We start from the raw sequence: 12,860 nt of genomic DNA on the forward strand, positions 1-12,860 counted from the left end.
ATATTCTTCATCATCATCATCAAATTCCTGACATGTACTCTCAAGGAGTGTACAGGATACAATAGTACTACATGAAAAAAATTACATAATTACTAACTTCCTATCTACAATTTTCCTCCAAATCAGTCTGTTACTTGTCAAGACTCCAACATTATCAGATCTTATATTTCTATTGTGTAAGGCACTTTGTACCGTATCAATCCACCTATAACTTGGTCTTCCTCTGGGTCGTTTTCCTGCCAACCTGGCAGAGAATACTTGTTTTACTAATTTTTCCTCACCCATTCAGTTTAAGTGACCATACCACCTGAGAATAGCTCTGCTAATGCATTCCTGGATGCTGACAATGTCAAATTCTTTCCTAATATCCTCATTTTTAATATGATATTGCCATTGATGCCATCTGTTCATGCCTATAATCTTTCTCAGGACTCTCATATCTGCGGTCTCTAGTCTTTGGTCAAGTGTTTTACTTCTGACCAAGCTCTCAGATCCATAAGTTAAAACTGGTTTGAACACTGTCTTGTATACAGCTAATTTAGTGTTCTGACTAATTTCTCTCTTATTCCATATGAATTTATTCAGTTGACTTCCTACCATACCAGCTTTGTTAATTCTGTTGTCTATTTCTATATTTAATTTACCATCTTTACTAAAAATCATGCCTAAGTAGCTGAAATGTTTTAATTGTTCCACAGGTTCCCCGTTCACAACACAGTTGACATTTTCAACAATTCTACCTATTTTCATTGTCTTTATCTTTTTAATGCTAATCTTCATACCATATCTATTACAACAGTTATTCAAATTAGTCCGGGAATCTTGCAAACATGTAGCGGATTTATTTAGAAGTATTACATCGCCTGAATAAAGCAAAGAGCAGACATTAACATCTCCAATTCTAATATCATTTTTAATACCACTTTCCTTCATAATGTGATCCATATAGATAATGAATAACAGAGGGGATAATGTACATTCTTGTCTCACACCAGATTTAACATCAAACCATCTTCCTGTACTTCCTTCAATTCTAACTGCTGACTTACAACTCTTCATACTATATCTATTACAACAGTTATTCAATTTAGTCCGGGAATCTTGCAAACATGTAGCGGATTTATTTAGAAGTATAACAACGCCTGAAAAAGCAAAGAGCAGACATTAACATCTCCAATTCTAATATCATTTTTAATACCACTTTCCTTCATAATGTGATCCATATAGATAATGAATAACAGAGGGGATAATGTACATTCTTGTCTCAGACCAGATTTAACATCAAACCATCTTCCTGTACTTCCTTCAATTCTAACTGCTGACTTACAACTCAAATAAAGACTAAGTATTGCTTGATATAATGCCCCATTGACACCATATAACTGTAGCGTATTGAATAGCTTCTCTCTTGGCACCTTGTCATATGCCTTTTCCAGATCGATAAAACTTAAATACAGATCTTTGTTATATTCCCATGCTTTCTCAACTGTTTGTCGTAAAGTGAAGATCTGATCCTGACAGCCTCTATTTGGCCCGAATCCAGCTTGTTCTTCCACAATTCTTCTCAACCGTTTCTCAAGTATACTTGCATAGATCTTGCCAGGAACACTTAGTAGGGAAATACCTCTGTAATTCTCACATTCAGTTTTATTTCTCTTTTTAAATATGTGTACTATGAGAGCTCTATTCCAATCATTGGGAATTCGTCCCTCTGTCCAGGCTTTCTGAACTATGCAGTGCAGCCACTGTAAGACTCTTATAGCACCATTCTTCAGCATTTCTGGTCGAATATCATCTTCTCCTGCTGCCTTTCCACATTTCAAGACTTTGATGGCTTTTTCTACTTCAAGTATGGATATGTATTTCTGACTGCATGCCTAATCAGTGTTTTTTACCACTGTGCTGTCATCACTGCTTGTTTCATTTAGCAGTTTTTCGAAGTAATTACTCCATACTTCAAGGATATCTTTTTCTTCAGTTTTCATGTCACCTTTATCATCTCTAACTCCATTTACAGCACTCTTTCCTCCATTCTTAAGCTTTTTCAACAACCTCCAGAATACTTTGCCACCTTCTTGATATTTATTTTCTATATTCTTGCCAAAGTCCTCCCATGACTTTTGTTTAGCTAGTTTCACACTGTTTTGCTTTCTTACATTTGTCTCTGTATTCTCTAAGAGCACAAGCTGACTTATTTGCCAGGAACTTTTGATATGATTTCTTCTTTTCCTTCACTGCTTCTTTAACTTCCTGTGTCCACCATGGAGTTCTAATTTTTCTATCCTTGTAGACAACCTCACCACATGCCTCTCTCTCTTGGTGAAACAATCAGGGCTTCCTTCAAGGCTTGCCACTGAATCTCCAAGGTTTTGTTCCTGTTCTCAAACTCTTTCATTTATTCTTCAATAATCTTTGTGTATTTTAGTCTACAGTTCACATTTGAGAGCTGCTCAACTTTTATTCGCTTCAAAACTTTCTTACATGTTATTCTTTTCAATATGAAATTCAATTTTATCCTGCTCAAGCCTAAATAGTGATCACTTCCAATTTCAAATCCTCTGTACACTCTGGTGTCCTGCACCACGGAGAAAACATCACTATCAACAATAACATAGCCAATGAGACTTTTCTTATTCCTATCCTCTTCTCTCCATGTGAATTTGTGCACATTTTTATGTTGGAACATGGTATTAGTAATAACAGTCCATGTCCTGAGCAGAAATCCAACAGATATTTGCCATTATTATTGGCTTTGCTCTTTTCTCCAAATTTTACCAAAATATTTTTGTATGTCTCACAATCATTTCCTACTCTGCTATTTAGATCCCCAACAAGGACCAACTTTTCCTTTTTCATTGTGTCAGTTACTTTTTCTAAAGTCTCAAAAAATTCCTCCACTTGTACCTTAGTAGAACCTTCTGTGGGACCATAGGCAGAAATAAGTCTCATTGCCCAGTTCCCCATTCTCATATTTGCCCACATTACTTTACTTGAGACTGCCTGCCATTCAAGAAGATTAGCCGCGTATTTTGTGTTGAATACTATGGCTACTCCTTCTTTTCCTTGATTGTCATTACCTGAATATAACATTTTGTATTTATTGCTCAGAAAGATCTCACCAGTTTTTGTCTTTTTTGTTTCATTCACTCCTATTATGTCGATCTGGTACTTATCTAATTCCTCAGCTAACTCCATTTCTTTGCCATTCAGGCTTCTTATGTTGATAGTACCAATCTTTAACTCTGGTGATGCTGAGTTGGGGTGTGTGTTCAGATTGTTCGAGTTGCTGACTTTTCGCTGTTTGCCCTGGTTCCCTGGCGAAAACAACGGGGGCCTTGTCTAACCGGGCAACGCCCCAGCCGGCATGAAATTTTGTCATGTTGTACCATCATTTTTTTATTTTGGTTTAACCAATAAAAATACAATTTCTTCGGCTAAATCCCAAATTGCCAGCCCATCCTCGTTCATTCAGTATCCAAGTAGATACCCAACAGGGTGTACCACGAGAAGGTGAGGATTGGATATTAGGTCAGAAGCCCTGGTCGGTTCTCCGCATTCCTTTAGAGGCTATATGGAGGTCTCCTCTCAGTTATATAGCTTTGACCCTTAAGCATCCCATTCTTAGACTTTGCAAAAGTGTTTGATAGATTACCACAAGAGAAATTGGTATACAAGCTTCAGAATATGGGAATAGACAGTATACTGGTTAGATGGATGAAAGATTGGCTCTCTGAACAATACCAACAGGTTGTGTATGATGGATCAGTGTCTCAAAAAAGAAGGGTGACCAGTGGCATGCTGCAGGGGTTCTGTTGTTGGGCCCCATGATGTTTAATTTGTTTGTAAACGATATATCATGTGGACTGACTGGGGAACTTCAGTTATTTGCTGATGATGCAAAGTTGAGAAGAATTATAAGTAGCACTGATGATGCTGAATCCCTTTAGGAAGATTTGAACAGACTTTTTACTTGGACAAAAGAGTGGGGTTGTAGTTTTAATATCAATAAGTGCAAGGTGTTGCATTTCGAAGTGTAGAAATATAAGGCTATGTACTATATTGATGGTGCCATACTGCAGGAAGTGATGAGATTAGAGATTTGGGAGTGATGGTTGACAGCAGACTGAAGTTTAGAGGGCATATTGCTATGGTTGCACATTGTAGTGCTGCTATAATAAGAAGTACTATAATATCCAAGGATAAGGAAGTGATTGTGCCACTGTATAAGGCACTGGTCAGACCACACTTGGACTATTGTGCTCAGATGTGGTCACCTGGTTTTTAATGTGATGTGGAGACATTGGAGAGGGTCCAGAGATGAGTGACTAAGACAATATCAGGAGTTTGGAATGCTGGCTATGGAGAGAGAGGTTGAAGAGATGTGGATTGAAGAGTTTGGTGAATAGGAGGGAGAGGTAATATGCTAGAGATGTTTAAGTTAGCGAGAAGATTTTATCAGATTAATCCAGAGGAAATTATAATAAAAAGTAGAAGGTGAGAGGGAAAGAACTAGAGGTCATTTCTGGAAGTTGTGTAAAAGTGTGGTGAAGAAGGGTGTGAGGAGTAGATTTTTTACATGGAGAATTGTCAGGAATGGAATGCATTACCAGAATGAGTTGTTAATGCAAAGAGTGCTAAGGACTTTACGATTCTAAATGATAAATATGTTGTCAGTTGAATAAACCTCCCACGATGAGTCTGTTGACTCCATGGAGGGTGTAATAATAATAATAGTGGCCAATTCAGCAGAGCATTAATCATGAAAGTATACCTGTATAGAAGAGGCACAAGGCAGAAACCAAATGTCTGCAAGAGAGGTATTGAAGTGATTCTGTGAATGAATGGAATCAAACAATGCTAGCAAGGTTTTGGGTGCACCACTCTAAATGTGTGAGCAGTATTCCATGTGTGGGCAGATTTGGGATTTATGGTATTAGCAGTTGTATGAATGAAATTTAGTGCAGAAAACACGGAGTTTTTTGGCATCTGCAGAAGATGTTTGTGTTAGGAATGGTTGGAAGTGAAGGTTTTTGATATCCGAGTATTATGGAAATTAATGGAAGTGATGTGAAGGGAATTATACAAGATTGTGTTCTGGTTGCACTAAAGTTTATCAGGTTATCCTCAATACCTTGAATAACAGTGCATGGAGATCAGAATTTAGACACTAGTTATGGAGGATCTTGAAGCTGCTGATGATTGGGCTTTACAAGGTTTGTCAAATGAGAAGAAAGAGAAGTGGAGTGTACTGTCATAAGGATAACTATGAGTAAGACTTGAAGTCAGTGAAAGCAGATCACATATGTGTAGGAAGAAGAGAGTGGGTATTCCCACATTAGTGGAGAGGAAACTGACATACTGTGAGTGATCAGAGAAGAAACTGGCAACTCAGTTACAAAAGGTTGAAGGCAGATCACATGATGGTAGTTTGTTGAATATGGTGACAGACCTAATCATATAATGCCTTAGAAATGTTGAGAGTGACCAATAAGTTTTTTCAAACCTTCCCATGGCTTGAGTCCAGAGGTGGGAAGAGAATGCTAGAAGATTAGCTGAAGACTGAGAGTGGTGGAATCCATATTGTTGGTCACTAGTTAACTGGCGAGTTTCAAGGTGGTGTAGAAGTTGGTAGTTGATCACCTTCTCCACAGTTTTTGAGAGAACAGACATGAGTGAAATTGTGAGGTAGTTTATTGTCTGATGTTTTGTTATCTTTCTTTGGGGTATGTATTTATATATGTTTAAGCAGTAAGCCCTAGATATTATTTTTGAAATGAGCAACCTACAAAATCATCTGTTGCATCTATAAGTTGAGGTAATTATGTTACATATTTAAAATAACTATTTTTACTATTTTCTGATAAAAGTAATTCTAAGTAAATCAATTTAATTTACGTCAGATGGTATCAAACATTACAATGGTAGAGTCATTACTGGATTAACCATTAAGGGATTAAAGACAGAATAGGGTAATTATGATAAAAAGAAATCCACACGTTTTTATTCTTCAAAAATCACATATTTGGATCTGCCTCAGTCAGTTGGAAGATTAATGCTGAACATGCTGAACTTGATTTCATATGACTTCTGCTCTTTACTGCAAATGATCAGTGAATATTTATAATTAATTTTTTTCTTTTTTTTGAAAAATCTTAAAGAGAAATAATTTTGGATATAACCTAATGATATATGGATGCAGAGCTTATCAGATTATTAAGTTCACATCAGATAATGCACTACTTTGTCTCACCAATAATAATTTTTTTTTCAAAATATTTCTCTATCTTGGATTTGATTTCATAAACACCATTTTCAGGTTACTCACTGTATTTGATGAGGAAAAATAACTAAATACTCATCCCTAATATTTTGTAATTAAATTTCAATTTAATAATTAAAAAAAATATTAGAACACAAACAGAGATGGCCAACATACTTACCTCTAAACGTTCATCTTGTAATAACTTCAGCACTAAATCAGTGATATCTTCAACCCAACATGATTTGTGCAGTATTGTGAACAAGTTAGAAAACACTGTTAGCTGAAGAAAAGAGAGTGCAGCAGCTCTGGCATGCCAAGAGGCACTATTTTCACATATCTGAAATATATATTCCAAAAATTACTTCTTATATACACACATACCTAATTAGAGTAATTAAAAATATGCACATATCATCATCGTCAGTTCTCCATGAAGGTCAAACGACTCATTGTGAAATGTCCCACTGGTGCACACCAGGTTCACTGAACCACACCTTCAACTTATTTACCATCTCAGCATTCACCATGCTCTCAGGAAATGCATTCCAATCAACCACTACTCACCATGCAAAAAACCTATTTCTCAACTTCACCTCCCGCCCCCACACACTCAAAACTCATACTGCTTACTCTCCTCCTCCTCCACTAGCCTCTGCAAATTGCATTTCTTATTTACCATCTCAGCATTCACCATGCTCTCAGGAAATGCATTCCAATCGACCACTACTCACCATGCAAAAAACCTATTTCTCAACTTCACCTCCCGCCCACACACACTCATACAGATTTCAGGATAGCCTCTTGTTATCTCTTTGTCTCTCCCATTCTGGCATTCTCCCAGCTCTGGCATGCCAAGAGGCACTATTTTCACATATCTGAAATATATATTCCAAAAATTACTTCTTATATACACACATACCTAATTAGAGTAATTAAAAATATGCACATATCATCATCGTCAGTTCTCCATGAAGGTCAAACGACTCATTGTGAAATGTCCCACTGGTGCACACCAGGTTCACTGAACCACACCTTCAACTTATTTACCATCTCAGCATTCACCATGCTCTCAGGAAATGCATTCCAATCAACCACTACTCACCATGCAAAAAACCTATTTCTCAACTTCACCTCCCGCCCACACACACTCATACAGATTTCAGGATAGCCTCTTGTTATCTCTTTGTCTCTCCCATTCTTTGAAAAACATCTTTCACATTGAGATATCCTTATATGACTGAATCATACTGCTTACTCTCCTCCTCCTCCACTAGCCTCTGCAAATTGCATTTCTTCAATCTTTTTCATATTCAACATTCTACAGGCCAGCAACCACCTTCGTTAACTGTCTCCAGATAATTTCCAAAGCATCTTAATCCTTTTGAAAACCAGGTGGCCAAATCTGCGCAACAGTAATCCATTATGTAATCTGATGAAGGCCTTATACAAGGGAACTATAACCTCCTCACCTCTACACATCAATGATCTCCAAATCGCTGCCATAATCCATGGTAATGTCGAACTCCTAAAAGGTGCTTATTTACCATTATCCCAGATTCCTAAGATATCCCCACTAATTGTCTACTCTGCACCCCATCACTGCTTCCTGAATTGTGAAACTTTATATTAACAACAATGAACTGGCATCCCTGCTCACTTTCCCACTCACTCAGTTTATTCAAGTCCTCTTGTAAAACCATATTTGCTCTACACATCAGTTTTTCCCAACATTGCATCATCTGCAAACAAGTATATAAAGGTGTTTTTAAAACCAGTCATACACTCTGATATACTTCCAATCCATTACACTGTTTGCAGTTTTCATTGCCAATTCAGTTGCAAAACCACACATAGTTTTTTTTTATTTTTTTATTTTACAATTTGATCCTTTTTGATGACTTCTACCTAAACATTATTATGATCATTAAGCATCCCTATCCACGATCACTTAAAAAACCACCATTCTAGATTTTCAAAATAAGGAAATAAAATTGCCATTTGCAGAAACTCCAGCCATCAGCACTAATCCTGAAACCATAAATTTGCATACACCTCACATATTCCATCTGTATGTCAGAAGATAAACTACACGTTGTTTTCTCATCCAATCAAAATACCTTCTGCTATATATAATAACCCTTATGCACATTTTCTTCATTTTCTTATCTCAGGATGACTTCACTGATAAAAATGGCATGCTCATTATCACAAAGCTGGTGTGCCGACATTTCTTGCAATATAAAAATGTAAACTGAACATCTCAATCAAAATTTTATATAGTTTTAATGATACTTGGATTTTTAACAATTTTATTTTTCTACAAACCTACGAGTTTGAAATGATATGGAATATTATAGAGACTTCACATTATTACAAATTCCAGAAAACTCTCTTTTTCATCATTCTAAAACTTGACAGAATTAAGTATGTTTGAAAGAATCATTTTCATCAAGAACAAGACTCAAACATACATCTCTTTCAAATTATTTTTCTCTTAACAAATTAAGATAACCATTTCATGGAGATGCTTAAGGATCAAAACTAGATAACAAGGAGATAACCACATAGCTTATAAGGAATGTAGAAGAGTAATTGACCAGGGCTTTTGATCCAATGTCCAATCCTCAACTCCTGATGTGTTTCATTATTATATAACTAACAGATAGTGAATAAATGAGGATGGGCTTACAATTTGGGACTTAGATGACCAAACTGTATTCTGTATTTGGGCTTAAACCACAAACAAAAATAAGAATATAACACAATGAAATGTCATATTGGCTGAGGCATCATCTGGTTAAATAAAGAAGGTTTCCACTCTTTTCATCAGGGATCCAAGGTAATGCTGAAAAGTCGTTTACTGGAACAAACACAAGTTCAGCATAACTAAAGATATACATCATCAATGTATCAATGGAAAAGAGGTGGAACTAGAAAAATTACTGAAATACCACATTGTCATATTTGGTGTCATTGAGATAAAGAAGACTAAAACAGGATTAAATATCTATAAGATGTTATATTCAGGTAACAGTGATCAGGAAAAGGAAAGAAGGAATAGCTATAGTATTAAAGATAAACTTCTGGAATGGCAGACAATTTCAAGCAGAGTGATGCGAACAAATTTCCTACATCATTCAAAATTTTTTTGAGTTTAGTTTAACTTTGGTCACCCTCCCATTTCCGAGTGGGAAATTGGACAATGAAACTTATTTGTGCCTCAGGTTCTTCTAAGAAAGAAAGATTTTGTATCAGAGAGAGAGAGAGAGAAGACAGTTGATATCAAGCAAAAAAAGTTGGTTTTTATTTGGAGATCCAAACAGCAGTTGAAAATGAATATCCGACAGAAATGTTTTGGAAAAATTTGGAGAAAAGAGTCAAATTAAAAACAATGATAAATATCTGCTGAATTTCTGTTCAGGACATAGATCATTTTCCAGCGAATATGCTTAAACTCACATGGAGAAAAACACAAGAAAGAAGGAAAGTGTTATTCACTATGTTATTATTGATAGTGATATCTTCACATTGCTTCAGGATACAAGAATATATAGGAGGGATTTGAAATAGGAAGCAGTAGCCATTTAGTTTTGAGTAGGATAAAAATAAATATCAAAAAGGAGAGTCGAATTCAACAGTCAGAGGTGAACTAGAGAATCAAATATACAAATCTTATTCAAGAAAAAATGAAAGAGTCAAATACAAGAAGCAAACCATAGGTTGCAAAATATGAAGAAAACATTGACTGATTAAGCCAGAAAGGCATGGAGAGGAGAAAAAAAAAAAAATCCAAACTTCATGGTGGACTTAAGTTAAAGAGGCAGTCTAGGAAAAGAAAAAATCATACAGCAGTTCCTGGTAAATAAGTCAAGCACATATCTACAGATAATACAAAGAAAATATAAGAAAACTGAGTTCTCAAAGAACCATGTATTAAAAATGAAAATAGAAAAGTATAAGAAAGATAGTAAAAGAGAAATGTGGGAAAGAGCAAGTTGGATTAAACCTAATAGAGATTCATCATGACAAGGTTTTTACTTTTAAGACAAACAGTCAAGAAATCAAAGGAATATAACACGGATCTGTAAGTTTTGTACACCAGGAAAAGGCCTATGATAAAGTGTCAAAAGAAAAGCTGTTCAAAATGTTACAGTTACATGGGGTAATGGGACATTATACAGAACAGTATATAGCCTATAACTAAGTCATAATTAAACAGAATTGAAAGATATACAGTAAATGAAATGAAGTTATAAGGTATAAGACTATTTTATAGCTCATCTTATATTTTAATGATGATATTTCTTCTGTTATCAGTCATCCCTATGAATCACATTATGAACATCAAAATCTAAAATATGAAACTCAGTTCTTTATGTAGATAATGTTATACTCCTAAATAAATTCAGTGCAAGTCTTCAGGATTCTAACTAAACTGAATGACTGCTATAGCAAATTTGGCATGAAATCAGCAATAAAGAGGTGAGGCAGGAAGAAGGAAAAATGCTGACTGTATTCTCAATAACGAACATACAGAACAATTAAAATAGAAGTTCAGACAAAATTTTCAGTGAAGATGGCAAATTAAATATGAAACAGATAACAGAATAAACAAAGCAAAGTTGGTATAGTGTGAACCAGCTGAATAAATTTATTTAAGAGAAGTTAGCCAAAACACTACATGCATTATATAAGGAAGGTTACAAGATAGTTTTAACTTAGGGATTTGAGAGTTGAATTAAAAATAAACAGCTGATTAGAGATAAGAAACCACAGTTATGAGAATTCTGAGAAAGGTTGAAGGACAGAGGACAAATAGTACTATTGCAAAATTATATTATAAATGAGTTTATTAAAAAGGAATTTTACAATGTAAATATGTGTGAAAAAAATGGGTATAGAAAAGGTTAGCAGAACAAATGTTTCATGTCAGGACAGTAAGAAAAAACCTGGAGGAAGACCAAGGTCTAGGTGAATTGGTGTAGTTTGGTTATTGCTTCCTATTTCAGATCCCTTCTGTATGCTCTTGCATCTTGAAACAGTGTGAATCATTGTCAATAAGAATATGTAAATATAAGACCTGATAATATTGATTCCCGGTAAATAACAGTTCCTGTGTTTACAATTACAACCGGGATTAAAGAATAGTTCCAACGTAGCCCATACATGTTGTAAAAGGTGACACTAAAATGGGTACCCAGTCCCCAGGGGTATAGCCAGGTTCTTCTTGTAAGGTTGGGCACAGGGCTAATAACCCTGCTCTGTAAAAACTCATCTTATTAAGAAGACAAAAGGAAAATTAATCAGACGGACTCATGGAACGAACTGGAGAATTGGTTTGGAAGTTGGAATGTCTTGAGTCTGAACAGACCAGGAGCGTTGAAGAGAGAGAGTGTGTGAGAGGAACTACAGAGATATAGAGTGAGGATAACAGCATTGCAGGAGGTGAGATGGAAGGGAAGTGGCATATTTGATACCAGAACACATACTATTTTTTATAGTGGAGGAGATCAAAAAACCTTTGGCACAGCATTCTTGGTTGATAAAAAAAATGCAAACACTTGGTTCTTGATTTTAGACCAGTTAATGAACAACTTTGTGTACTGAGAATAAAGTTTAAGATGTTCAATATTTCACTTATATGTGCATATGCACCAACCGAGGACTCTTGTGAAGAAGACAAGGTGATTTCTATGAATCACTGGAGAGGATATATATGATCAGTCACCAAAACAGGAAAGGAAGAGACCTTCCAACCAACAACTGGAAGAGATAGTGCACACGAAGAAAGTAATGAAAATGGCATGAGACTAATTGATTTTGTAAGTGGCAAAAATATGATCATATGTACAACTTGTTTTACACATAAAAAAGTGCATAAAGTTACCTGGAAATTGGTAGATGGAATAACGGAACATCAGATAGCTCGTGTGATGATTGATAGACGACATGTAACAGATATATTATTATTATTATTATTTGACACCTCCAGGGAGTCCAAAGACTCATCGAGGGAGAGTGTGCCAACAGCATCAAACGATTGGCCCCCTTTGATGTAAGAAGTTTTAGAGGAGCAGATATTGATACGGATCATTACTTGTTAAGAATTAAATATAAACAAAGGATAAAAATTAGGATATTTATGGTACAACAAAACCTGTGGGGAATTCATGACTAAACAAACACACGTAATAACCACAGTAATAAGTTTTAATAAGTAAATATTTCATCCTAAGTATCTTAGGATATCGTCAGTACAGTTAATTCAAACCATACTAGGAATAATATACAGTTAGGGCACATGATTACAATGGAATCTCAATATGCGTGCGGTAGCGTGTTATAGAATTAAAATATATCTGGAGGGAAAAAAAAAAGATTACATTAAAATAACATATATAAAAATTATTTTATACAATTTTGTAAGTATGGTGGTATAAAAGTCTTACAGTGGCTGCACTGCATAGTTCAGAATGCCTGCACAGAGGGAGGAATGCCCGATGATTGGAGTAGAGCTCTCATAGCACCCATATATAAAAAGGGAAATAAAACGCTTCGCAACCATATGACTGGGGAAGGAGTGTCCCAAGTTCGATTC

At 35.6% G+C, this 12,860-nt stretch overlaps 1 protein-coding gene across 1 annotated transcript in view; it reads right to left on the reverse strand.

Moving 5' to 3' along the window:
• LOC150097399 (proteasome activator complex subunit 4-like) overlaps positions 1-12,860 on the reverse strand; it is a 646,748-nt gene that overhangs the window by 32,994 nt on the left and 600,894 nt on the right. The window contains exon 42 of the mRNA XM_090407543.1: positions 6,441-6,599. Coding sequence (XP_090263669.1) covers positions 6,441-6,599 — 159 coding nt within the window. The remainder of the gene's footprint in view (positions 1-6,440; positions 6,600-12,860) is intronic.

The sequence above is a fragment of the Typopeltis vanoorti genome, chromosome 17, assembly GCF_054136105.1.
Source record: "Typopeltis vanoorti isolate ZY-2024b chromosome 17, IOZ_Tvanoo_1.0, whole genome shotgun sequence".
NCBI classification, from domain to species: Eukaryota; Metazoa; Arthropoda; class Arachnida; order Uropygi; family Thelyphonidae; genus Typopeltis; species Typopeltis vanoorti.